Genomic DNA, 27,991 nt, shown 5'->3' on the forward strand with positions numbered 1-27,991 from the left:
GCATCACATGCAACACAGGCTTAAAAGACAACTGTTTATTACAGCATATTGATGCATTATATTAATTTACAAAGCGATATGATTTTTATATAGCTGTAAAACACAGCTGCTTATTGGACAATGACTGAAGTATCAACATGACAGACGCTCATGCTCACAACATGCATATTTGTGTGTGTTTTAAGAAAGTGAGTATTATACAATATACTAATTTTTTTAAAAAAACAACAAAAACCAAACCTTTCTTGGCTTTCCCCAGAGTTCACAGGGTGGGAAATCAAGAATACTGAATACTGGCTGTAGTTCTGGCTGCTACATCTCAAAAAGGATATTGCGGAACTGGAAGAAGGTTCAGAAATGTTCAAGGATGCAGCAAAAAGTTGCACTGTGTGTGCGTGTGTGTGTGAGAGAGAGAAGGGGGTTAGTTTGGGGGAAATAAGGCCAGGAAGGGGGTGGGCACGTTAAGAGGATTATAAAATCATAGATGGCATGAAGTAGAAATAAAGTTTTTCTCCCTTTACCAAACCCAAGGTCATCCAAGAAAGCCAATTTATCCCCATCTGCACTATGCATTTAAAGCACTATCATACCACTTTAAACAGTCATAGCTTCCCCCAAAGAATCATAGGAACTGAGGCTTGTTGAGAGTTGCTAGGAGACCCCGTTCCCCTCCCAGAGCTACAATTTCTAGAGCAATTCAACATCCAACCCCTCTTCCAAGGGAACTTCCCAGTGCATCTGCAGGATCACGTCTGACTGTCCTGACAGCATCATGAGCACAAACCATGATGACCAAAAGCACTATTTAAAAAGAAAGGATGGCTAGTGGGAGCATCTGGGAACTGTAGTTCTTCAAAGAGCACAGGGGCCCTATAGCAATTCTCGGCCATCCTTAACCAACTACAGTTCCCAAGATGCTCAGGTGACTATCTAAAGAAGTATGAGACTGCTTTATAAGTCGACAGCGCCTAACCAGAGTCCAGGATAGAAGACGTCTTCACGCAGCACAGAATAAATAATGGAATTTGCAACCAAACGTGGCGATAGCCAACTTGTGGCCACTTTAAAAGGGGATTAGACAAATTCACGGAGGGTAAGGCTATTTATGGTTAACTAGTCAGGGTGCCAGAATACCACCTCAAGAACCAGAGACACCACATCACTGAATGCCACGTCTCGGGGAAAAAACGCAAGAGTTTTGAGCTCATGTCCTTCTCGTTGGCTTTCCAAAAGAGGCCTCTGGTTTGTCACTGTGAGAAACAGGATGCTTGGCTAGAAGATGGCGCGTTGGTCTGAACATGCACACAGCTCTTTACACGTCCTTAAGACATGAAGTAGACAGGGCCTGCACAGCATAATCTGAGCCGCTAACGTGGCATGGCAAGAAATGGCTACACCCTAACTGCACCACATTTTATGCTACGGGATAGTCCCATACAAAGCCCAGGAACATATTAACCAGAGAAGCGCAAGGCTGAAGCACCATGCGACAGAACACAAAGCTCATAATCCCTACTCAAACCAAAGTTCAGACTGGACTGTAAACACCAGGTCTTTTTGTTAGGAAACGCACTGAACTCGTTCCTCCTCAGCGTTCCTCAGAGATTGCAAATCTCTGTGTTTCACAGCTGCCTAATGCCCTTATCTGAAGCACCGCCACATAATATTGCCAAGGTTGTTCATTTCCACATGACACAAGAGCAAAGGCTGCTATTTCAACAGCAGGGGATTTTTGTTTATTCCCTAAAGTTAGCCAGACCCGGTGAGCAGAAAGGGTGGAAGGTGTTCAGCCAATGTGGCCCTTCAGGTTTTTCTGTCTGGCCCCTGGAACTCAGCCCCACTCACCTCAGCCTGCCCACTTCACAGAATCACAGACTTGTTGAGTTGGAAGGGACCCTACGGGTCATCTAGTCCAACCCCCTGCAATGCAGGAATCTCAGCTAAATCGTCCGCTTCCTCCTCCTTACTGTGCCCTTGCAAAACTCAACAGGGAGGACAAAGATAGAATTAGCAGACTCAGCCTATCACACATTATAGATCTGCCGTCTGCTGGGCTCCCCACTTTCTGCCCTACCTGCTGTCCTTGCCCCCCCCCCCCACAGCACCAAGCTCCCTGCTGCCTCTCCTGTCAAGTGGCAGCAGCCCCACAGGAGGGAAGCCAGGTGGGCACCACAGTGAAAACCAACCTCTTGACTGAATGTAAGCTACCTTACAAAAGGTAAGAACCAACTCTCTGTTGCTCCACCCACTTCCCCTCTGGCTCCACCCACCACTTCCACAAAGACTTCCGCAAGGCTGTCTAGGAGAGCTTACTTCTCATAGCACATCAGGGGTAAAAATGGCCTATGGAAGCAGTCTTTGGGGGCTATCAACTTTCACAGCCTTCCAAGACTTGGTTCAGGCCAAGGAGAAGGGACTGTGGCTTGGTGGTACAAGTCCATGCTTTGTGCACAGCAAGATCCCTGCTTCAATCCCCGTCTTCTCCAGGTAGGGCTGGGAACATACTTGTGTTCCCCACAGAGCTACTGACAAGTCCTTGTAGACCAGAGGAAACCCACATGGTCTCCTCCAACTATGATTCCCAACGTCTCCATGCTAGTTTTGGCTGGCAGTTCAGCAAGACCACTGGCCTTGGCGGAAGAGAGCTTCACAACTGGGTAAGGGCGCAGGGAGCTGCCTTAAAACAAGACACAACATAGGCTCATCTAGCTCTATATTGTCTACTCGGACTGGCAGTGGCTCTCCAGGGTTTCAGAAATGGCTCTCTCCTCACCTTACCTGGCGATGCCCAGGGCTGGACCTGGGACCTTCAGCATGGAAGGCAGATGTTCTGCCACTCAGCTACAGTCCCAACTCTCTCTTGAGTTGTTACAACTAGGCAATGCACAGGGATCACGCTGAACAACTGCATCTAAAAGGCTTCTTCCCAACCTATTGGCTGAAACTACAAACGTTTAGGGGAAGAGGAGACCAGGGTGGTTGTTTTATGCAAAAGGCCTGCAAGTACATCTTATTTATCTGCATGCCTGTCTCCTGCCACTACTTATCTCTGCTTGGGGTTCTAGTAAAAAACAAGGTAGACGTCAGTAGCCTGATCCCTGCCCACCTGTTCTCTAAAGCATCTCCTCCAATCTGGCAATTCTTATTTTTATGTCATTTTTTATTTAACCCCCCCCCCAAAAAAAAAACCCTACTTATCCTTAACAATTAACCCACTTGGAGATTTTGACATTCCAAATTATCTGTTTAGGTGGTTTTGGAATACAAATAATATCTTCACGTATTAAAATCTTGCATGTTGATACTGAACATTACAGAATCTAAGTTGCACGTATATTATTTTGTTTTTTAAGTATCCCCATAGTGTTGAAGTTCAAAACATGTGAAAATCGGTTTGCAGTTGGAAACAATAGATTTCAGAATCCAGACCCTTTACTGAATTTCAAGATCTGCACAGTGTTTTGTTTCAGTGCCTCGTTTGGTGTTTGGAACACAACTTCCAGGTCTTGGTTCTCAGCTGTGAACACTAGAGCTTGTTCTTAAAACAAGGCAAATAATAATAAGCATTTAGAGGGCACGCTCTTGAGATTCCAGGTCATCCAGCAGATTCTGCTACAGGAAACATTGGGCGCTGTGTCCAACCACAGCCAATGAGGTTTTCTGAACCAGGGATGGAAAACTGTGGTGGACCACCTATTTAATATCTGTGGCTCGCAGGGATTTTAAAACAAAAATACAAGGCTATGTGCACCTCGGTCTCTGCTATCAAGGAAGAGTGCTTAGCATGAGCAGCACTGATGCTGCAACTGGGAAGGGATGGGAAGAGACCAACAGCTCAGAGGTAGAACATGTGCAGAAGGATCTCTGATTCAGCCCCCAGCATCTCAAGGACATCATTTAGCCATGTTCAGAAAGAGGTCCACCTTTGGACTCTGAAGAACTCCTGCTAGCCAGACATTGGGTTAGCTGGACCAGTCCCCCTAAGGCAAATTCATATTTCCACAGCTCAACGGCAGAACACCTGAAGGCCACAGGTTCAATCCCCAGGATCTCCAGGTAGACGGATGGCAGGTGGTGGCATGACCGACCTAGACAATGCTGGGCCAGATTGACAAATGATCTGGGATAAGGCAGCCTCCTACGAGATCCTAAAAATGAATTCTAGTTTTATTTTAAAAGATTAAAAACCACATCCAGACAACTCTAGGGATTCTGTTTGGAAAAAAGGGAGGAAAAGGAAGACCACAGGAGAGGGAAGTCACATTGCCCCTGCTCAAAAAAAGCCACCAGTCTTTTTTACATTGTGTGTGTTGCATGCATGTCAATGGTGTGTTTCTGTCTCTGTAAGAAGAGGTAGAGGAGCAACTTTTCTGTATGAAACAAGGATGTTTAGAAGCCAAAGTAAGGTTCAGCATAGGGTCCAGATGTCCTTCAACCCATCCCCGACTAGGAGAGAAATCAACGCTCGCTGCAGACGTTTTTCCCCACTCCACTATGCACTTGAAGCCATCACAGCTGAAAAAGTGGTGGTACTGTTCCTTTGTTAAAAACTAGCACAGTGGGTTTTGCCACTTCCAAGGCACTAGTATCCAACAAAAAAGTTGGGAGGTTCAAGTAACATCATTTAAGCAGTCCGTCAAGATTTAAATATGTGCATTTAAGGAACTCAAAACAACAGCATTCTGGGAAAATATTTACAAGAAGCACCTTGTTTCGTGTAAGTAGCGAGAGGCGCGCATACACGCTCGGCACGTCTGCATGAGACCGTCGTTTTGGCATATTAGCACACGTCCGGGAAGGAGGGAAGCAGCACCAGAAACCAGGGTGGGTAACGTTTCTGCATAGAGAAAGGCTTTGCTCATTTTTCTGCTCTAGCAGGCTTGCAAATAGCCACTTGCCCGGTCGCCTAGGGCGAGTCACCATCACCATCAGGCGACCAAGCAAGAAAGCTTTTGTAAAGTGGAAGAGAACTTGCTTTGTCCACACTACTCCCTCCTGCAAGGCTTTCAACATGCATAAGTGACCGACACAGGCGTGTGTGCTCTGGCGGGAGAGTAAATGTTTTGTGAGCTAGGTACCTGTCCTCTTTGCAAAGCTGTTATTTACTTTATTTGTTCATTATATCTGTTTACTGCCCTTCATGTGAAGGTCTCAGGGCAGTCTGTCTCAGGAAGGGCCTTGAGATGTACCTGAAGGGGCAGCACTGTAACAAGGCTGATTGCCACAGCCCCAGTTCCATGTTATGTTAAATGCATAATTTGCCATGGCCATTGTTATTGTTATTACTATTATTTAAATAAACAGCTCCTGCAGGGGAGGTACTAATCAGGATGAGGACCGCAATGAGCAGATTAAAAACAAAACAAAAAACCTTTTCCCCCAGCGCCGTGATCCCACTCAAATTAACTCTCTGAAACTTTCCCCCCCTTTTCCCATGCCAAACAATAGCTTCTTGGGGGGAGTGGGAATTTTCAGCAGCGCAGAAGAAAAAGGTTAACTGCTCGTCTCCCTGTCCATCACAGTCCCAATCCTGATTCTCCCCTGTCCCAATGGCTGGCTAATTAGTGTTAAAAAAAATAATAATCACACAGCACCACACTTCGCAATTAGGATATATATTGCTTGCTCCCTCGGTATCTCAATAAAAAGCGACTAACTTCCCTTCAGTGTTCTTCAAAGACTGGAGAGGCAGCCTTGGAAGCTTGAAGCATCTACCTGCAAGCAGATATGGCAAGCAGCATCCTGGTTTGGTGTTTCGGGCAGGCAACAGGCATGCAACCCCACAAGAACATCTACTGGCCCCAGCTTAGCATTTCAAAAAGAAGCCAAGAGGAGCTGCTCTCGCTTGCAAGTAGTTCTGGGCTGCTCTTAGTGCAAGTGGACAATCTTTGAGCATAAGGTGACCAAGGAGAGGTCAACCTGACTGCTGGGTACGTGGTCACAGGGGGGAGAGTCTACAGCAAGCCTCATGGGGCACCAGCTTTCCCACTTGGCTTGCAAAACCCTGCTGCCCAGGACCCTCATGAGACAAAGGGGCTGCTCAAGTATTCTTGTCCTTGTAGGGAATGCTCTTTGCCTGCCAGAAACACCGATGTGCACAGGTTTTAATACTGCCGAAACATTTTGAATTTGCATCGTTCTCCATGCTGCGCTTGCGTTATTGTCTTTGTATGCATCTGCTTGTTCTTGGGAGCACTTTTGGCTGGCAGGTGGCATGTATACACAAACAATAACGTAACACAACATGGCTGCCTCTCTGGAGGGTGGCAGGCTGAGCGCTTTACTGCTCTCAGCAAAGGGTCCTGTGCCTTCCAGCAGTGAAGCCATGAGGTGACCGGATGAATTCTCCGCTGGGGCGCCTCGCCTCTTGCAAGGGAAGCCCCCCCCCCCCAAAAGTGCATTTTCTCTTGAAGCTGGCTTGTGTTGCTTCTGTGCCCTGAATAAGTGTGCCCAAGTCACATCGAAAACTCCCAAATGCAGACATACCCTTACACCATGCCTCCCCTATCTGGTGACCTCCAAATGTTTTGGACTACAACTCCCATGAGCCTTGACCGCTGCAGTCCCTATGCTCCCCGACCTCTGCAATTCCCATGATTCCCAACCACTGCAGTTCCCCTGACCCACAACCTCTACAGCTCCCATGACCTCCAAACTGCAGTAATATAAAACTGCTAGCACATTTGCAAAGCTAAGCAGGGTCCAGTATGGTTTGAAATTGGATGGGGGACCGCATGCTGAGATTTCTGCATCGCAGTGGAGTTGGACTTGATGACCCTCGGGGGTCCCTTCCAACTCCACAAATGTCAAAGACATTTGGAGGTCACCAACTTCGGGAAGGCTGCCTTAAGAGACACACTCTCCCCCCCGTAGGCATGTCAGTCACCACTGCCGCCATCTTCAGCTACTAGTTATGCGTTTCAGACAGTAGTCATCAGTTTGAGAGAGCCGGACCGAAAGCGGAGGATCTTCTTCTTGAGGTTGTGTGAGGCTTTAATCTTGACGAAGGCTTTGGCTGCGTTTTCGTGGAGCTCGGAAGCGGCGGCGACCGCCTGGAGGGGGAGCGTCTGCACAAACTGGGACCAGATGAGCCCCCCGCTCTCGTCCGAGTCGCTGGTCGTTGTGCTCTCGCCCACAAACTCCACCTCGCTCAGGCTGGACTCGCTGTCCCCAAAGCAGTTCGTGGTGTAGTTGCTCCTCTCGTCCTCGCTGGTGTCCACCACCGTCGAGTGGAAGAGCGACTCGCACTCCGCCGAATACTCCGAGTCGCTCGCGACGTAGGCGTAGGGGCTGGCGTACGGGTGGGGAGCCTGAGGGTAGGCCCCAAGGCCTTCCCTCCGGTTCCTCCTCGCCCTCCTCAGGGCTTCTTCATAGGAGACCTCGGCCGACAGCTTCCAGCGGCGATAGTCGGCCCTCTTGTGCTTCGGTTTCGCCACCACCGGCTCCCGGCTGTGGGGCCTAACCGCCGACTTGAGGACGCCGGGAGGCCGACTCAGGAGGGCGGCCTCCGGCGGCAAGTGGCCGCTTTTCTTCCCTCTCGCGGCGGCCTTCTTCGGCTTCTTATTTGTATCCAGGTCGTCGGGGAAACGGCACTTCTTGCCGGAGGGTTTGGCCTTCTCCCTGCCGGCCTGCGGCCCGTTTTCCAGCACGGTGACGAGGTGGGATCTGTGCTTCACCAAGGAGCTTTTGAGTATCCTGACGCTCCGGCTGCCCTTGTGAAGCCTGACCGTCTGCGGCTGAGCCGGGATGTATTTGGCGTTCACCAGCAGGCCTTCCTCCAGGCCCTGAGAGGACGACCCGTCGCTCTTGAAATCCAGCGGAGGCCTGGTTTCCTGAGGCGGCAAAACACCGTGGACCGCTTGTGCCCCACTGTTTTTGAACAGGATCTTTCGGGGCAGCTGAAGGGTTTTGCTTTCCTTCGGGGGCGTTGTGTGTTGGGGAGGGCTCTCCGCAAAAATCTGGCCACTTTCCTTGGGGACGTCGGCCTTGCTTGCGGCCGGACACCGCGGCGGCTCTGGCGGTTTGACGTTCCTCGCCGCCTGCTGGCTTTGAAGTTCGTGGTTAGCATTTGGTGGGAAGACCACGGGCGCAGGAACCTTTTTGCTCTCCAGATGCTCAGTTTCTCTCGAATGCTGCTTCAGAGGGGAGAAGGCGCTGCTGTCGAGCGGTGTGCTGGCTCTGCTGGAATGGGGGAAGACCTGATTTGGGTTCTTGAGAGCAGCGGCCGAACTGCCGCTTGCAACCCCAGGCGCTTGCCGGAGACACAGGCTCCCGTGCCTCAAAATCCCTTTGGCGGGGTCTGCATTCAGATTCGTCCTCAGTTTGTTAGTCCGCACCAAAGGGGTCTTTTTTTGCACAAGGCTCAAGATGTAGCCGTCTATTTTCTTGCTGGCTGGGGGACAGGACTCGGGAGGAGAGGTTTGCGGGAGACAGGAGGCGCCCGCTTTCGCAGAGTCGTGTTCGGGTCCCACGCAAAGGTCCGCAACGTTGTGCTCTGCCTCTTCCCTTGGGGGGTTGTCTGTCACCGGCAAAAGGAACATGGGGCTCTGCACCGCGACGGCGTGTAAAGGGCTGGGGTAGCGGTAAACGTCGTTCCCGTTTTTCGACACCAGGTCGCACTGGTATTTGGGATGCACGTCTGCAACCACCTCAAGGGAATTAGAGTGCGGTGTCGACAACACTCGGCAAGCCATCCCCACCGACGGGTCTTCATGCTGGTTCCCTTTGTTATATTCCAGCCAGCCGATGAGATCTGAAAGGAAGAAGTGGGGGGAAGTGAGGAAATACTCCACCGTCAAAGGAAACAACAATATCCGTGGATGGTAAATAGGCTGAGAAATTTTAACCTTCCAAAAACCAAAGTTCAAAATCCATATCCAGAAATGCTCAAGGACACAGTTTCCTGTAGAATTCAGATTTCCCATAATGCTACAGAAACATGGATTTCTCCCGCAAAACAACAACCACCTTAACAAATACTAGATTTTAAATATTGCTCTTCTGGTCGTGGCAGGGCTCCCCTGTCTGCAATTTCTTTAAATGTTTCTGGAAATAGGAATGTTCCCACCAAAACTCAAACCTTAAAAGATGGAAACTGAGTCAACTTTCAGAAAGGTTTCGCTTCATCCTTTCACTTTGAACAACAAGAGATCCTTGGCCTCAGCCCAGTACACCTGAAGGAGCGTCTCCACCCCCATCGTTCAGCTCGGACACTGAGGTCCAGATCCAAGGGCCTTCTGGCAGTTCCCTCCCTGTGAGAAGTAAGGTTACAGGGAACCAGGCAGAGGGCCTTCTTGGTAGTGGCTCCCGCCCTGTGGAACGCCCTCCCACCAGATGTCAAAGAGAACAACAACTACTAGACTTTTAGAAGACATCTGAAGGCAGCCCTGTCTAGGGAAGTTTTAAATGTTTGATGTTTTATTCGTTCCGGAGGTCCGTTCTTAACCTGAAACCTGAGGTACCACTTTAGCTAATGGGGCCTCCCGCTGCGCTATTTCTGTTCTCATCCTGAGGTAAAGTTCTTAACCCGAGGTACTACTTCCGGGTTAGTGGAGTCTGTAACCCGAAGTGTTTGCAACCCGAGGTGTTTGTAACCCGAGGTACCACTGTATTCTGTTGGGAGCCGCCCAGAGTGGCTGGGGAGGCCTGGCCAGATGGGCGGGCTATAAATTATTATTATTATTATTATTATTATTATTAAGCACACCTGTATAGCTCTTATTTTGAGAAACAAGTCTTCTGTATCAGTAGGCTTGATCCCCAAAGTCCAGGTGTGACCCTGGTTGACCCAGCAGGCCCCATGGATGGAACCAAAAGTTGTGTCCCACAAGCAGCCTCCAGTCCCACATGGCTCACTTCCTGCATTCACTTGAAGAATGAAGAGGTGAATGGGGAAAGGTTCACAGGGCTCAAGCCATCCCCGAAACCACTCCAGGGAATCCCCACCTCCGTTCCCATACCTGCAGACATGGGCCGTCCATCAGAGCCACTCAGGGATGTGTCCAAAGGGCTGCAGAAGCAGGTGCTGGAGTGGCAGCTGGACAAACACTCGCTGAAAACAGAGTTGGAAGAGTTGGAGAGTGATCCTGAGGCCCCGTCGCTCAGCTCGTAGAAGCCTGTTTAAAAAAACACAACACAAAAAAACCCATTAATCATGCGACACCTAGTTGATAGAAAAAGCCAAGGCTGGAAAGTAGAATAATAGAATCATAGAGTTGGAAGAGACCACAAGGGCCATCGAGTCCAACCCCCTGCCAAGCAGGAAACACCATCAGAGCACTCCTGACATATGGTTGTCAAGCCTCTGCTTAAAGACCTCCAAAGAAGGAGACTCCACCACACTCCTTGGCAGCAAATTCCACTGTCAAACAGCTCTTACTGTCAGGAAGTTCTTCCTAATGTTTAGGTGGAATCTTCTTTCTTGTAGTTTGGATCCATTGCTCCGTGTCCGCTTCTCTGGAGCAGCAGAAAACAACCTTTCTCCCTCCTCTATGTGACCTCCTTTTATATATTTGAACATGGCTATCATATCACCCCTAAACCTCCTCTTCTCCAGGCTAAACATGCCCAGCTCCCTTAGCCGTTCCTCATAAGGCATTGTTTCCAGGCCTTTGACCATTTTGTTTGCCCTCCTCTGGACACGTTCCAGTTTGTCAGTGTCCTTCTTGAACTGTGGTGCCCAGAACTGGACACAGTACTCCAGGTGAGCAAACACATAACACACGTTACATAATACACCTTACAGCCATGTCAATGAATGAATGGATCTTTATTTGCGTCAGCCATCGGCCATAGCAATAAAACAACAATACGATATACAAAGAATAGATATAAAAAGTCAATTATATAAAATACATTTTAGGGTTTGGAATCAATAGTCAAAGAGTGGGTCTTACTCTGATTACCCCAGCTAAAAACCTTGCCAAGAGAAAGGACACTGTGGCAGTGGTTGGGCGACCCGGAACGGAAAATAAAAGAGGGGTGATAATCTCATTCCTCAAGTCTTTATAAAGAGTGCAAGCCAGAAGGGCGTGTGCCACCGATTCAGTACTGCCATCTCCACAGGGACATAAGCGTTTCTCGTGTGGAGTTACAGCCTTGTGCTCTTCAAAGGATACTGGATTCCGCCTGCCCTCTGCTTTTCTCTCCCAGTTCCAGACTATAGGTCCCCCCCCCAATAAAGTTTCTGAGCATCCTGATACCTCCCCTTTTGATTCTCAGTAAGGTGAGACGCGGGTGGCGCTGTGGTCTAAACCACTGAGCCTAGGGCTTGCCGATGAGAAGGTCAGCAGTTTGAATCCCCGCAACGGGGTGAGCTCACATTGCTCGGTCCCTGCTCCTGCCAACCTAGCAGTTCAAAAGCACGTCAAAGTGCAAGTAGATAAATAGGTACTGCTCTGGCGGGAAGGTAAACTGCATTTCAGTGCGCTGCTCTGGTTTGCCAGAAGTGGCTTAGTCCTGCTGGCCACATGACCCGGAAGCTGTACTCCAGCTCCCTTGGCCAGTAAAGTGAGATGAGGACTGTAACCCCAGAGTCGGTCACGACTGGACCTAACGGTCAGGGGTCCCTTTACCTTTACCTTTAGGCTGCTTTGGCTACGCAGACTTCACAACTGAAGCCAGAGTTTGCTATTTGTTTCTGGAAGTGAGAATATACCACTGTACTTCAGCTTGGCAGCTGCAGCTATAAACCAAGGCTGAAATGAACACTGGCAAATATTTGAAACGGGCCAAAAAATTGCCGCATTTCCCCACAATGCAAAATTGTGAGAAGCCGTGCCCACTTTATGTCTCCTTCGCAGTGTTGCTATCAGTGGCCTTCTCTGCACAAAGCCCTTGGCATGCACAGGTGGAAAAGGAATCAATGCTTAATGTGTAGCACGATTTAACTTTGGAACTCCCTGCCTATTGAAATCAGACAGCTGCCCTCACTGTTCTTTTTTTGGTGCCTGCTTAAACATTTTTTGCTGGAACTAGTCTATCGAGACCTGCAGGCGCTGACGTGTCTGCATCTTTTTGGCTGTTGATTTCAATCATGTGTAAATGTTTTCACTCATCTGGTTTCATTGATAACCTTGATATTTCTCGCAAACTGCTTAGATGCTTCCCTACCATCAAGCTGAGTATGAATTTTGTTAAATAAAACAATCACAATCGTGACTACTAATAATAACAGTCTAGAGCTGCAAAATCTACCGTTGGTATTTAACCCCCAGTAAATTAGGAAAAATGCATAAAACGGGGTCAAATGTATGTAGGAAATGTAAGGAAAAAGAAGGCACCTTTTATCATATGTGGTGGACATGTAAGGTAGTAAAAGAATTTTGGGAAATGATTTATAATGAGTTGAAAAAATATTTAAAATAACTTTTTCTTAAAAAAAAACAACCCAAAGCTTTTCTTTTAGGAATCCTAGCTGCTGAAATCCAAAGGGAGCAGAAAAAATACTATTTATGTTTGCGACCACAGCTGCGCAGATGTTATTGGCCCAGAGATGGAAAGAAGATAAAGTCCCGACCAGAGGAGAATGGCAGATTAAATTGATGGATTATGCCGAATTGGCAAAAATGACCAGAAGAATCAGAACAGTGAGCTTGGATAGCTCAGTTGGTTAAAGAGTGGCACTGATAACGCCAAGGTTGCAGGTTCGATTCCCCGTATGGGCCAGCTGCATATTCCTGCACTGCAGGGGGTTGGACTAGATGATCCTCAGGGTCCCATCCAACTCTGTAATTCTATGATTCCCATAAGAAGAACTTTGCTGGGTCAGGCCAATGGCCCATCTCATCCAGCTTCCCATTCTCACAGTGGCCAATCAGATGCCCCAATGGGAAACATGCAAGCAAGACCTGACCACACACTCTCCCCTCTTGTGGTTCCAGAAACAATAACAGCCCTGGTTCATTCCTACCTGAGCTGGGGCGGCTGTCCGTCTCAAGCTGCTCGTCGGCCGTTTTCTCAACATCCAGCCTCAGGTCGCTGATCTGCTTGTCCAGTTCTTGCAACTGGTTTAACAAACCCGCATCCCTCCGTCGCAGGCAATTCTAAAAATCAATGAAAAGAAAAAGAGACTCCTAAGCGATGATGGGACAGGAAGAGAAAAATGCGCTGCAATAGCAGAGATCTGCAAACTTAGAACTGAGCTTGATACTTTGCTTCACGGACTCAAGCATCAGGCTTCAGGGAATCAGCTTCCTCCCCCGTGGCAGTAAACAAAAGATCAAATGAAAGGAACTTCTTACCAGTTAGAATCTTTAATAATCACAGTGTGAGAACAAAGAACACATCACCTAGAAATGGCAGTGCTCCCAATTAAGGCTTACACCCCCTCCGTCCCTATTAATCTACGTCACTCCTACGCCTTGTAATCTGAGCTTGTACCCTCTGCGTTTTCTGTTCTGACACTTTCCGGAGCTCTCCGTGTCCTTGCAGAAGGGGGTTGGATGCTTTCCAGAGATTGTGAATCTTTTAACTCTCTCTCTTCCAGTGTTTCTTCTGCTAGCTGTTCCCCAGCCAGTATTTCCCAGCTTCTGCCTTCTGAACTATGCCCCTCTGCAAACCACTGTTCCAAATCTATGCTGTCCTTCTGTTCCTGGAAAGATTCAGGAGCAGGAGCAGGGCAGGGTGGCTCCCACCATTCCTCCTCACAGTCCCTGACACCAAGCCAGGCCTGGTCTCCTCAAACCTTCCCTTCTGCACTCATCACACACCTGGGATTTATTTGTTTACAGGTGCAGTGTGGCCATTGTTCAAGGTCTGTGGTACAGTCCTACCCATGATGCTGCCCTCTAAAATCCTGCACGCCTTACTGACCAGGAAGGGGAGTGTTTCCTCTTCCTCCCACCCATGTCGTCGTATCCCATCCAATGCCATTTTTAAAAGAAACACCTTCTCTCCCCCTTGATCTTGGAAGCTTTATTATAATTATTATTATGTTAAAGAATGTTATAACCCCACCTGTCAAAAGTGGCCCCCTGGAGGATGTGCCAGTTTTGGACCCAGTCAAACCCAGTTTCCTAACTGGATTCTCGTACTCCCCCCACCCCCACCCCCGGGCACGTCAACAGAATCGGAGCCCTGTGTGTTTGATCCAATACAGTCTTCAGGAAAGTAAAGGACCCGGGGTCTGAACATGTCAGGCTATGAATGTGTTTTATAATGCAGGCATTGAGATATAACCTCTGTTGCAATCTATATATGCTTATAAGCATGCAAGCAAGAGAGCTGGATCAACGTTAAAAGGGGGATAAAGGCACACACTAATTCCCTTCTCTATCCTCAGTTACACAAATGCATTACCTTCTCAAAATAACAAGAGAGCTTAAGCAAATTTGCAAAGGTGTTCTTGATGCAAACTGCTATAAAGAAAGTATTTAGAATACAATCATTAACCTCCGGGTCAGAGCAATCAGTTTTCCTGCTGAATCTCATAATTATATCTCTCCATCATCTTGCCTGTCTACATTGCTTTGTACGCATCATTGTTTTGCTGCATTTCCTCTGAAGAAAAAAAAATGTTACAGGGAACGGTGGAAAATTCATTAACTTATCAGGTCTGATCTGATGACAAAAAAATGTCAACGCCTTTGCTTGCGGGATGTTGTCATTCAGGTTCCACACAACTAAAATCAGCTAGCAGTCTCAGGCCATTTCTATGCCACTGTGAATAGATCTAGCATATGGCTTAGTGGTTAGAGTGTTGAACTAGGACCTGGGAGGCCACAGGTTCGAATCCCTACTCAGTCACATGAAGCTCACTGGACAACACTGGGCCAGTTACTATCTCTCAGCCTAACCTAATAATTTAATAATAATAAGTTTATTATTTATATCCCACCCATCTGGCTGGGTTGCCCCAGCCACTCTGGGTGGCTTCCAACACTTATAAAAACACAACAAAACATCAAACATTAAAAGCATTCCAATACAGGGTTGCCTTCAGATGTCTTCTAAAAGGTGTGTAGGTCTTTATTTCCTTGACATCTGATAGGAGGGCATTCCACAGGGCAGGTGCCACTACCGAGAAGGCCCTCTGTCTGGTTCCCTGTAACCTCACTTCTTAAAGTGAGGGAACCACCAGAAGGCCCTTGGCGCTGGATCTCAGTGTCCGGGCTGAACGATGGGGGTGGAGATGCTCCTTCAGGTATACTGCGCCGAGGCCGTTTAGGGCTTTAAAGGTCAGCACCAACACTTTGAATTGTGTTCGGAAACGTACTTGGAGCCAGTGAAGATCCCTTAGCACTGGTGTTATATGGTCGCAGCGGCTGTTCCCAGTCACCAGCCTAGCTGCTGCATTCTGGATTACGACTTTTTGATTCCTGAAATTCATTCTGATTGTACAAATAAAATATCAGACAGAATTCTGATGGCTATGTTGTTAGTGTGTGAAAACAGGTAAGGTCAAATGATCCCCAGGTATGCGCCTCCAGATGCTGCAGAAACATAGCTGTCCACTTTTCCCTTTTTTTAAGGGGAAGTCCCTTATTCCGAATAGGATTCCTCGCAAGAAAAGGGAAGAGTTGACAGCTATGTAGAAATCAGGTGCCATCATGGCATCTTCACTTGGTAGCAAGTGGCTGATAGCCAAGTGCAAAATGCACCTAGCAGCTTGTGAATTTCGAACAATGACGTACGACACAAGATTATTATCCCTCCCTCTGTTTCTGATCTTCAGGCTGTGCATGCTGTTGCATTTGTGTCCAAAATGCACACCCCATGCTCAAGAAGGGGGCATCAGCATGCTTGAAAGAACCCCAAAGGTTTCTAGAAGATAGAAAATCATCTTAAGAAAATTATTGCTGGCTGGCTGTTTGGGGACAGAGATGGAACAAGTGCGGGAGGAGGGGGAATGCAACGGGTGGAATCCTGAACAGCAGCATTCCATGCTGCAATATTTGGTTGCAGCTGCTATTAATATTATGCCAAATGACGCTTTCCAGCGTCAAATGCACAAAAGAGCTAAATTAAGATTGAAAGGGAACTTCGCAGTTCAAAGCATCTTGCAAAACGAAGACCTGAATATATTCGATTTCCCAGACTTGAGTTTCTTTTGTAGGCTATTGGCAAGGCAGGTCTATCGCCTCTCTAATGATGCCAGAATTTCCTTTCTAGTAGTGCCAGTGTCCACTCCAGCAGGCACAAGACCAGGATTACGTGACGGGCAGAGAACTTTGGCAAATCCAACACAGCATTGCTGACGCTTCGTCTAACTGGACTAGGAAGGCGACCAAACTCTTGCTTACTCAAGTCCCAAGATTTGGTGCTTTCTCCGGGACTCCCCAGCTAATAGGATTACATGGTCATGTTCTCAAATCCGATCATGGTGGCCCTTTCTAAGTAAACAGACAACTGTCTGGGAATCTGAGGAACTGAGGCAGACAGTGGGGACTAGAGATGAAGTTCTAGGCTGAACAGACCAAATAAAAGCTGACGAAACGCTGGGTCCAGATAGCCTCTACTCAAAGAGTCCTCCAAGAACTCAAATGTGAAATTACTGCTCTTCTAACAAAATATGCAACTTGTCCCTCAGATCAGCCTCCACACCTGAGGACTGGAAAGTAACCAATGTAACCCTAATTTTTAAAAAGGGGATCCAGGGGGAAACGGCAGGCTTGCTAGCTTAATGTCCATCCTGGGAAAACTGATGGGATGGGGAGTACTGGCAAAGATAAAAAAAGTCAAGCATATGGAAGAACAAGCCTTGCTGAAACAGAGCCAGCATGGCTTCTGCAAGGAGAAGTCCTGTCTCACAAACCTATTAAAAAAGTGTCAACAACCAAGTGAAGATGCCAGGATGATGCCTGACATCTCCACCATCTAGAGGTGCGTGCCTGGGGATGACTGGGTCTTGACTGTTTTCACACACTAATCCCCCATCCTGTGGAATTCTATCAGTTATATTTTATCTGCACAATCAGAAGGAATTTGAGGAACCAAAATTGTGTTGTTGTTTTTTGGTGCAGCCTGAGCAAATCAATGAACAATGTCATACAGTGGTACCTCAGGTTACATACGCTTCAGGTTAGACTCCGCTAACCCAGAAATAGTGCTTCAGGTTAAGAACTTTGTTTCAGGATGAGAACAGAAATCGTGCTCCGGCGGCGCAGTGGCAGCAGGAGGCCCCATTAGCTAAAGTGGTGCTTCAGGTTAAGAACAGTTTCAGGTTAAGAACGGACCTCCGGAACGAATTAAGTACTTAACCTGAGGTACCACTGTAGTTATTTTCTGTAGCTTGTCTTCACTTACCCCACCCCGCTGCCCTGCTCACAGTCGTGAAGAATATTCTTATGTTATGAATGCTTTAAGTTATCATCAAAGCTCTTAACCTAGCTCAGGGTTGTCATCTGAACTAGCCAGATGTTTAACTGATAATCAATCACAGCCAGTCCAGCATTTCAAAAATAAGACTTTAGAGCCGTCTTGTCCAAAATTGGCAACTAGACACTCCATTTTGGTGACTGTAACCTTGGTTTAACCAGCCATTTGGCGCCTAGCTTGTATACCTGAGTTTCTAACACTGGGTCATCATGTGCTAGTCCTGGCCTACTGGAGAGAAAAAGGTTGAGGCTGTCAAGTACAGTGTGGTTAAAAGTGTCAGACAACTATCTGACTTTTAGAAGACATCTGAAGGCATAATAATAATAATAATAATAATAATAATAATAATAATAATTTATTATTTGTACCCCACCCATCTGGCTGGGTTTCCCCAGCTACTCTGGGCGGCTTCTAACAAAGATGAAAAATACACTAAAATGTCACATATTAAAAACTTCCCTGAACAGGGCTGCCTTCAGATGTCTTCTGAATGTCAGGTAGTTGTTTATCGCTTTGACATCTGATGGGAGGGCGTTCCACAGGGCGGGCGCCACTACCGAGAAGGCCCTCTGCCTGGTTCCCTGTAACTTGGCCTCTCGCAGTGAGAGAACCGCCAGAAGGCCCTCGGAGCTGGACCTCAGTGTCCGGGCAGAACGATGGAGGTGGAGACGCTCCTTCAGATATACTGGACTGAGGCCGTTTAGGGCTTTAAAGGTCAGCACCAACACTTTGAATTGTGCTCGGAAACATACTGGCAACCCTGTTTAGGGAAGTTTTTAATGTTTGATGTTCTCAAACATTTCAATATTCTGTTGGGAGCCACCCAGAATGGCTGGTAGTACCCAGCCAGATGCGCGGGGTATAAATATTATTATTATTATTATTATTAGACTAAGACCTGGGTGACCCTGAGCCTGCCACACCCTCTCAGTCTAAAGCACCTCACAGGGTTGTTGTGAGAATAAAATAGGAAGTATGGGGAACCGAGCACACCACCCTTAAACTCCTTGGATATAAAGGCAAATAATAAATATATAAAGGCTCACTGGTCATGCTAGCTGGAGCTTGTAAGAGTCCAACAACATCTTGAGAGCCAGGAGCTGAGATAATGCACCTTGGTTCACTACATGACAGAGGGTAGATGCTCCTTTGGGTCCCTTCAAACTCTACGATTCTGTGATGTGGATTAGCACAAAGCACACCCAGCGTTCTTCCCCCCTTCCCCCATATGCACACACCACGATGGGCTGCTGCTCACGAGATTCATTTCCCGTGACTTCCAGATGGCTGGTCTGACTGTGAGCCATCCATCAGGCTCCTATCGATGTGACAGGGCTCTTCAAGAGTCCTCTGGCATCTATCTGCCTGCTGTCATCTATGCAGCACAGTCAACATATGAAGAGCTTTGCAGGATTCCTTAAGCAAAAGACACAGGTCTCTGCCTGCAAAGAGCTTACAATGCAACATTTGTCGGAGAAGACTACCGGGGGGGGGGGGTAGAATGCCAAGGATTGACGTCCTCTTTGTACAGTTTTCACCGCATGCTGAAGACACGACTTTTTACTCTGGCCTTTTGACAGCTGTTTTGCAGGACCCACCTCTTTTGTCCGAAATCCGCCAGGGGCATTTTTCACCCAGCTATCGGCCACTTGCGACCAAGTGAAGATTCCTGGGTGCCAGGATGGTGCCTGACATCTCCACCATCTGGGGATCATTGGGTCTGGACTGTTTTCACACACTAATAGCCCATCCTGTAGAACTATTATCTTTTATCTGCACAATCGGAATGAATGTCAGGAACCAAAATGCCTGTTTTTCTGTGCAGCCTGAGCAGGAGCAGTGAACAAGGTTCTAGTTAATTGCTGTTGCTTGTCTTCACTTCCCCCACCCCACTGCCCTGCTCCCAGTTGTGAAAAATATTCTTACGCTATGAATGGTCCGTGTCAACATTAAGAAAAAGAGGCAGGAATTGGCCAAATATATTTGTGGACTGTCCCTGAATCAAGTGACTTTCCTTCTTTAAGTTCTCAAAGTTCTTAGCCTAGAGCTCAAGGCTGTCGTCTGAACTAGCTAGATGTCTAACCGAGAATCAAACAAAGCCATTCCGTCATTTGAAAAACAAGACTTTAGAGGTGTCTTGCCCCCAAATGGCAAGTAGAATTTCCGTTTTGGCGACTGTAATCTTGATTTAAGCACCCATTTGGCACCTAGCATATATACAGTGGTACCTCGGGTTAAGTACTTCCGGTTAAGTAGTTCCGGTGGTTCTTAACCTGAAACTGTTCTTAACCTGAAGCACCACTTTAGCTAATGGGGCCTCCCACTGCTGCCGTGCCGCCTGAGTCCGATTTCTGTACTTATCCTGAAGCAAAGTTCTTAACCTGAAGCACTATTTCTGGGTTAGCAGAGTGTGTAACCTGAAGCGTATGTAACCCGAGGTACCACTGTATCTGAGTTTCTAACACTGGTTCTGTTCCATTTGTTTTTTTGTAAACAGTCAAACCTTGGTTCCCGAACACCTTCGTTATCGTACGTTTCGGCTCCTGAATGCTGAAAACCCAGAAGTAAATGCTCCGATTTTTGGAACCCGAATATCCGACGCAGCTTCCGATTTATGGCACCCATGAGAGCATCACATTTGTTAAGGAGGCTTCCTTGCCACTTCTGGGCAGGCAGAAGGGCAGCCCCTTTCTGTGCAAAAAGCAGCTGACTGGAGCGGGTGCAAAAGCGGAGGCCAAGCTCATCAGAGCAGCCTGGCAGGTAGGGCAAGGAGAAAAAGTAGGGGCGAATCACAGAATCAAAAGATGAAGCTAAACGCCATCAGTTGAAGCTGTCTATCTGCTGCCAGGCCAGATTCAAGGTGGGCAAGGCTCAAAGGGGTGTTTCTTATTTTAAAAGTCCAAGGAGATTCCGATTAGGAAAAACTTTGGGACAGTAAGAGGTGTTTGACAGTGGAACAGTCTCCCTCAGGAGGTTGTGGACTCTCCTTCCTTGGAGGTTTTTAAGCAGAGGCTGGATGGCCATCTGTCACGGATGCTTAATTGAAATTCCTGCATTGCAGGGGGTTGGACTAGATGACCCTTGGAGGCCCTTCCAACTGTACAATTCTACGATTTTATTAAACAACTTGGGAATGGGCTACTGGAGAGACTGACCTCCTGGTGGCATCAACAGTTTCCACTGTTCACTTTGTGTCCACCAGAAGCAGGGCCTTCTGTGTGGTAGCCCCTTTCATTCATTCATTAACATTAGTAATGAATCAACAATCCATTCATTTAGATGCACACTGAAGACATCTATCTATCATCTATCTACAGTATGTATCTACCTATCATCTATCATCATTTATCTATCTATCTATCTATCTATCTATCTATCTATCTAACCATCCATCCATCCATCCAAGCCTTTTCAGGATGAAATTTCAATCCTGTAGTATCAAATTGAATATTTTCAACCATGCGCCTTCACTGTCCTCTTTTTGGCACCTCCTAAAAATTATCCTGTTCAGACTAGCATACCCAGATGCTCGGAAAGTTGAGGCAACTTTATTCTGTTTCAGTATTCTATATCTTGTATGTTTTAAAGTATGGTTGTGAGTCCACCCCTGCCCTCGATATTATTATTTTACCTTTAATATATATATTAAAATAAATGGAAAGAGGCCGAGTGAGGCCAGGCCCTCATTTCTCAACCTCCCTCCCTCCAAAGTCTATACTGACTGGGGCTCCAACAATGCAAGGTTCTGCACTTGGGCAGAAAGAACCAGATTCAAAAATAGAAGATTAGCCTTTTTTGCTGCTGCATCCAACTGTTGGCTCATGTTCAGCTTGTGGTCCACCAAGACCCCTAGACCCTTTTCACACGCACTGTTGTAAGCCCAGCAGCTTCCAAAGAGGATCAGACCAACTGATGCAGGATACGGCTGTCAATGGCTACCAGTTACAAGGGCAATGTTGTGCCAACACTGCAGGAAGAAGTATTCCTCTCAATGCCAGCTGCTTGAAAGAGGTTAAGTTGGTTATGATCCACTGGGCCAAAGATTTTGGGTATAATATACAGCTTAGTGACTGGGTAAAATTATGGAAAGAAGGTTTAAAATTTACTGCATGCAATGCCCTAAAAGAAAATGTGATGAAAATGATGTATAGATGGTATATTACACCTGTCAAGTTAGCGAACATGTATAAAGTCAGTAATAAATGTTGGAAATGTAAAGAAAAAGAGGGAACATTTTATCACATGTGGTGGGAATGTAAAAAGGTGAAATGCTTCTGGGAGATGATATATAATGAGATGAAAAAAATGTTGAAATATACATTTATAAAGAAACCAGAAGCATTTTTACTGGGCATTGTTGGGAGTGATATAAATAGAAAGGAATATAAGCTCTTTTTATATTCAATAACAGCAGCAAGAATATTACTGGCCCAAAAATGGAAGCAAGAAGAACTACCAACGATTGAAGAAGGGAGGATGAAGTTAATGGACTATGCAGAACTAGATAAACTAACAGGAAGGATTCGAAACCGGCGGGACCAGAAATTCACGGAAGACTGGAATAAATTTACGGATTATTTGAAAAGTATTTGTGAAGATCAGACGACGTTTGTAGGTTTGCAAGAAGTTTTGTGAGGAGTATTATTGGAAGTATTGCAAAAATGGAGAAGGGGGAGGATGGTTTGTTAAGAGATGTAAAGGCAATATAAAGTTAAGAAATGCAGAAGAAGTGGTCAAAACGGAATATCAGAGGTGCTGACGGAAGTCTAAAAAGATTGTATAAGTGATAAGTTTTGTGGTACATTTTATAATTTACCGTATTTTTTGCTCTATAAGACTCACTTTTTCCCTCCTAAAAAGTAAGGGGAAATGTGTGTGCGTCTTATGGAGCAAATGCAGGCTGCGCAGCTATCCCAGAAGCCAGAATAGCAAGAGGGATTGCCACTTTCGCTGCGCAGCAATCCCTCTTGCTGTTCTGGCTTCTGAGATTCAGAATATTTTTTTTCTCGTTTTCCTCCTCCAAAAACTAGGTGCGTCTTGTGGTCTGGTGCGTCTTATAGAGCGAAAAATATGGTATATGTTAAAATCAATAAAAATTATTTAAAAAAAGAAAGAATGCCAACTGCTTGAATGCGCAGTTGGGCCGAAGGGCAGTTGTGCTGAGGTACTGCTTATGGGCTTCCCATAAGCATCAGGTTTACCATCGTGAAAATCAGGTCCTTCTGATGTCCTCCCCCAGGTCCATCTGCCTTTGAAGGACAGCATACAGGACCTGTATTCTACTGCTTTCCAACAGCTCTGATTCCTTCCGGTTCCTTTGAGGAATAGTGGGCGTCAAAGATTGCATTGCAACACAGAGGAAGCTGGCTTGGGATTCTGGAGGGGCAGAAGCGTGGTTGCTTTCAGCCTGGCATCTACCAAGGAGATCAATGGCAACCGCAGAGATCTCCTAGGATAAAATACGCCCCCTGGGACAGCGAGGCCCTGACCCGCACCATGCAGCCTGGAGGAGACGCTGGTGTGGATGTGCACGCGCAGAACATCTGGACACATGGAGCAAGATTATTGCTAGTGCAAAACCTGCCTGCCTTCAAAGGAGCCTGGCTAAATGATCCAGCATTCTGTTCTTACAGTGGTCAATAGGATGCTGGAGTTGGAAGCCCGGACGTTGGATCTGAGCACAAGCAGCCCTCTCCTGTCTTGTGGTTTCCAAAACACTATCTGCAACATACTGTCAACAAGCGCTTCTTTCTCTTGTTACTTGGTTGAAACTATGGGCAAGTCTGTGGTCCGAATTACTGCCCCCCCCCACCCCCCGGTTCTCTTTCCTGGCTGAACTATCCAACGGCAGTGGTTACAACGACAGCTGCTAAAAACGCCCATGAGTTTTCTGCATTCCTTCATCGCCCAGTTCCCAGCTCACACCTGCAAAACAGATGTTCCACACACACCTGTACCTTGTTGTGTTTATGGTAATAAAGCCCTGTTCAGGGAAGTTTTTAATGTGTGACATTTTAGTGTATTTTTGGTCTCTGTGGAAGCCGCCCAGAGTGGCTGGGGAAACCCAGACAGATGGGCAGGGTACAAATAATAAATTATTATTATTATTATTATTATTATTATTATTATGGACACAGGGTTTGAAACTAGCAGGGCGCCAGGCGCATTTTGCACCTAAAAATTCTCCATTTGCAAGCACCTCCAAAAGTCTGGGCGCCATTTTTTGCGCTTGGCTGACACTCAATGATTACTGAAATGTATGTGCTTTGAAGTACAGTGGTACCTCGGGTTACGAACTTAATTCATTCCGGAGGTCCGTTCTTAACCTGAAACTGTTCTTAACCTGAAGCACCACTTTAGCTAATGGGGCCCCCCCGCTGCCACAGCGCCGCCACCACACAATTTCTGTTCTCATCCTGAAGCAAAGTTCTTAACCCGAGGTACTATTTCTGGGTTAGCGGAGTCTGTAACCTGAAGCGTATGTAACCCGAGGTACCACTGTATACGTTAAGGGTAGACAATATGTTAAGGAATTTAACAATAAAGAGTAGAATGTTTTGAAAACTGAAGTATGGTACCAATATTTTTATTGTAAACACTGAATTAAACATGTATTAACCATTTCTGCTAAAAATGTGATATGAACAATGTGTCACTTATGTGAATTGCGTATTAGTCCATGCTTATCAGAATATTAAATAAAAAGTGTTGCCGACCCCCCCCCCTTCAGTAGCGACTAGACATTCTGTTTTGGCACCCACAACCCAGGTGCCACAAGCCATTTGGCTCCTAGCTTTTCTATCCCAGTTTCTAATGCTGCCTGGACACAGAATGTCCACAAACTTTCCAACTTCTCCGGGAACAGAGCTGCTGGAACATGTGCAGTCCAACTCCTGTGAGGGAAGCGAAAGCTGTCCCTTTGGCTGGGACTGAAAACCTCGCACAGGCATTGTGGAACGGAATGAGCACTGCGGCATTCAAGTTCTAGATCCTGAAAGAGCTGTTGTATATACTTTAAGAGTTTGAAGGATGGGGAATCTTGCATGCTACTTCTACTGTGGGTGCAACAGTGACCTGGCAAGTGGGGGAAGGGGGACACCAGGGCTGATAAAATGAGGAGTAGAAGCTATTTGAACTGACCATTCTGCTTCCTGGCTGCAGGCTTCTTGCTTGTTCTCGCAAGTGACCGCTACTTGTGGGTCCTTCACTTTCACCCATCACCCAGCCCCTTTTCGGTCCAGTATACCTGAAGGAGCATCTCCACCCCCATCATTCTGCCCAGACACTGAGGTCCAGCGCCAAGGGCCTTCTGGCAGTTCCCTCACTGCGAGAAGCCAAGTTACAGGTAACCAGGCAGAGGGCCTTCTCGGTAGTGGCACCCGCCCTGTGGAACGCCCTCTCATCAGATATCAAAGAGAAGAACAACTACCAGACTTTTAGAAGACATCGGAAGGCAGCCCTCTTTAGGGAAGCTTTTAATGTTTAACATACTGTATTTTAATACTTTGTTGGAAGCCGCCCAGAGTGGCTGGAGAAATAAATTACTATTATTATTATTATTATTATTATTATTATTATTATTATTATTTCATGACCCCCTGTAATGTTCCCCACTGCAGTGCTCCTAGTCCACTCCAATGCTCCTTGCCCACTCTTGCATGCGCAACACACGGCCTTTTAATATCATGTTCAAAATCAAACATACCAATCGAGCACATTGTTGGGCCATAAGCAACATTTCCATCTATTTTTACCGAGGTGGGGTGATTCTTGGCTTCCCTGCCTTTGACTGCAGAAGCTGAGCTGCTTTCGTCCCCCACCCCGGCGCACAGACCTCGCCTTCCTTGGCAGAGAAAGTCGTGGCACGGAAGACATGAACAGCCTCGCTTAACAAGCTGCCAAGGGCAAGAGACTCGAGTCTGACAATCCTTTCTTTTTTCATTGTGGCAAAAGTAACAGCTCCCCTGAAACTTCCCTTGCACAAACCTCCGCTGGAACGGAGCACACAGAAAGGCCTTGGGTGCCAGCAGTCGCAAGCCAGCTGGAACCTCTTGCCTTGCAAGCTGCGCACAGGAATGGAAGGAAAACCCTCCTTCGCTGCAATGGGCAAAGATCCCTTTGCTCCTGCACCATCCCCAGTGGAATGCAGCAGGATCCAGTCTAGGGGAGCACCAGCCAATTCCCATGCCTTTGCTGCCAGTGTATTTCTTAGCGGCGCTGCAGAAGGTGTTCCCGCTGGCTTTACAGAGTGGAAAGCATGCAAGAGCAGCACCGTTCCCATTCATTTCAGTGAGGCTTGTGCAGGAGAATTTCCCTGGCACCCATTGTTCTCTGCAGGCTCTCCTCCTCCCAGGACAGGCAGGGCTGTAAGCTCAGAGGCACAGCGTCCGCACGCAGAAAAGTCCCTAATTCAATCCCAAGCCTCTCCACGAACACCCTTCATCTGAAACCCTGGAGAGCTGCTGCCAGCCAGTGCAAGCAGTACTGAACTAGATGGGCGAACGGTCTGCCTCAATTTAAGGCAAGCTTCCTTTGCGCCATGCTTCATCCAGGTACCCCGAACCGTGTTCTTGGACGCCTAAGAGTTGACTACAGAAATAGACTACAGTGATCAGGTGATGCTCTAATCATTTCGCCCAGTTCTTCCTAATTCCCCTTTTACGATTCAACAAAAGCAATCTCCAAAAGGCCCCAGCGAGGACAGAAACTCAATAAGATAAATGCTTCCTTCCTGGCCCTCATGTCCGCTCTTGCCAACACGGACACACAGTCCCTTAACAGCATCTGCAGGAGGCAAATTAATTCCATGCAGCAGGCAATCTAATATTGGAGTCCGTGCCCAAGGAATACAGCGAGCTAGCGATACAGTCCTTCGCCAAGTGCCCTCCCCAAATCTCCCACGAAAAGACGAAAGGAAAAAACCACTGAATTTAGGAAGGGGAAAAAGGAAAAGCCATTCCCTAAGGTCACTTTCAGTGCAGTGCGATGGCAAACACACCCACCCACAGCCCCCTCCCCACCTCATTTGGAAGCTGCAGTAATTAATCACTACATACTAGCGGCTATGGCTGCTATTGTTAGACCCCAAAGAGGATGAGCAACGGGGAGGCCAGAGAACTGGAGCAGGAGGCTGGCTGCCCTGCCTAGGATAGACCAGGTTTTAAAAATTATTATTATTCTGATTTCTGCACTAGGATACTATCCGCAGATTGCCTCAGACAGAGCCATTCGATTCTTCGAGACAGACTGGTGTCTATTCTGCATCCTGCAGCTCTGATGTTTTGGAGCACTGGAAGACGCCAAATCACACACTGCCCCTGCGTCTCCCACAAACTCATACAAGAAAGGGGGTGTCCCCACATTTTGGATGGGCCACGGGTGAGTGCCCAGATCCACTCTCTGCTCCCTCAAATCCCCTGCAATGGGGCTGCCTGCCACTGACCTCTAACCGACTGAGACAGACAGCTCGGTTTTATTCTGCATGCACACTCGATCTCACACACCCCGTCACCAATGAGTTGGCGCTTGCCCTTTCTTTCCTTCTTCCCCCCACCCATCTAGAGTCACCCCATAAGCTTTTGGGGGTGCTAAGAAAGCAAAGGGGTGTCCCTACCCCCGGACTCGCCCTGTATGGAAGTGACCGGTCATTCCGCTCCCAATGGAGCAGCTCTAAAAAAAAATATCTCCAAGTGTATTTCCAGGCGCCCAAGACAAACCTCTTTTTATCCCCTGCAAACCGCCTCTCTCCGAGGCGCTTCTGATCTGCAACCCAACGAATCCGGCGCTCAGGACTCTTAATAAAGAGCAGCCGTTACCCGAGCGAAGGCTCAGACAAGGGAGATGAAAATAGACACCCGATTGCCAACTCCCACGTGCGCCCGGATGAAGACGAGGCGCTTTCTGCACGCGCTCAGAAGTCCCCTCGCCGCGCGCCCCGTGCGCTGCAAAGAGGTGCGGGGACTGGGGGACTGCTGTGCCGGCACCTACTCCTTCCGCCGCAAGGGGGGGTCTCCGCGACCCTCCGCCCCACCCGCCAGGCTGCGCTGCGCCTCCGCCGCGCCCCCGCCGCGCTGCGCCCCTGGGCTCACCAGCTGCCTCCGCAGGAGCAGGATGTTCTCCTCCAGGAACTTCTCCTCCAGGCTGCGCGGGGCGGCGGCGGCGACCCCTGGCGCGGCTGCCTCTCCTGCCGCCGTCTCCCCGGAGCCGCTGCCCCCCGGCCGGGCATCGGCGGGCGCGGCGGCCAGCAGCCGCTTGACGCGCAGCTCGTGGCGCTGGCGCAGCAACTCCAGCTCGGCCAGCCCGGCCAGGGTGGCCTCCAGGCGCTCGCGGGTGCGCAGCCGCTCCGCCTCGCTCGCCTCGCTCTTGGCGGCGCCGTCGCGCGGCCACCGGGCCTCGGGCTCCCGCCCCGACGACGCCGGGGGGCCCTGCAGCTGCCCGGGCTCCGCGATCGCCTGCTTCATCCCCGAGCCGGCACTCCCCTCGATCAGCGCATGGAGATCCGGGCGCGAGGGTGAGCGCGGAAGATGCGCTCCGCAAATCGCCGAGGCGCTCAGCGCGCCGAGCCCCGTGGCACCGGGATCTGGCAGCCCCCCGACAAGCGCATCCCTGCCCCACCGCAGCCGACGCCTCTCCCCGGAGCGCCCGGGCTGCCTCCTTCCTCTGCGGCGTCTCGGCT

General features: G+C 48.1%; 1 protein-coding gene across 1 annotated transcript; it reads right to left on the reverse strand.

Moving 5' to 3' along the window:
- Positions 1-20: 20 nt before the first annotated feature.
- On the reverse strand, positions 21-27,991 carry DACT1 (dishevelled binding antagonist of beta catenin 1). Its single transcript, XM_083435430.1, has 4 exons — positions 27,405-27,991; positions 12,911-13,043; positions 9,960-10,115; positions 21-8,752 (listed from the first exon to the last, which is right to left on the reverse strand). Exons 1-4 carry the CDS (start codon positions 27,774-27,776, stop codon positions 6,921-6,923), a joined length of 2,493 nt encoding a protein of 830 aa, XP_083291556.1. The 5' UTR covers positions 27,777-27,991; the 3' UTR covers positions 21-6,920.

The sequence above is a fragment of the Podarcis tiliguerta genome (assembly GCF_965153285.1).
Source record: "Podarcis tiliguerta genome assembly, chromosome: 1".
In the NCBI taxonomy this organism is placed as follows: Eukaryota; Metazoa; Chordata; class Lepidosauria; order Squamata; family Lacertidae; genus Podarcis; species Podarcis tiliguerta.

Excerpts from the sequence above, each read along its gene's own strand:
- DACT1 (XM_083435430.1), bottom strand. The coding sequence starts at position 27,776 with ATGAAGCAGGCGATCGCGGAGCCCGGGCAGCTGCAGGGCCCCCCGGCG. Across the intron at positions 13,044-27,404 it reads TGCTCCTGCGGAGGCAGCTG|AATTGCCTGCGACGGAGGGA; the intron begins GTGAGCCCAGGG and ends ATTGATTTTTAG. Across the intron at positions 10,116-12,910 it reads GGACAGCCGCCCCAGCTCAG|GCTTCTACGAGCTGAGCGAC; the intron begins GTAGGAATGAAC and ends TTTTTTAAACAG.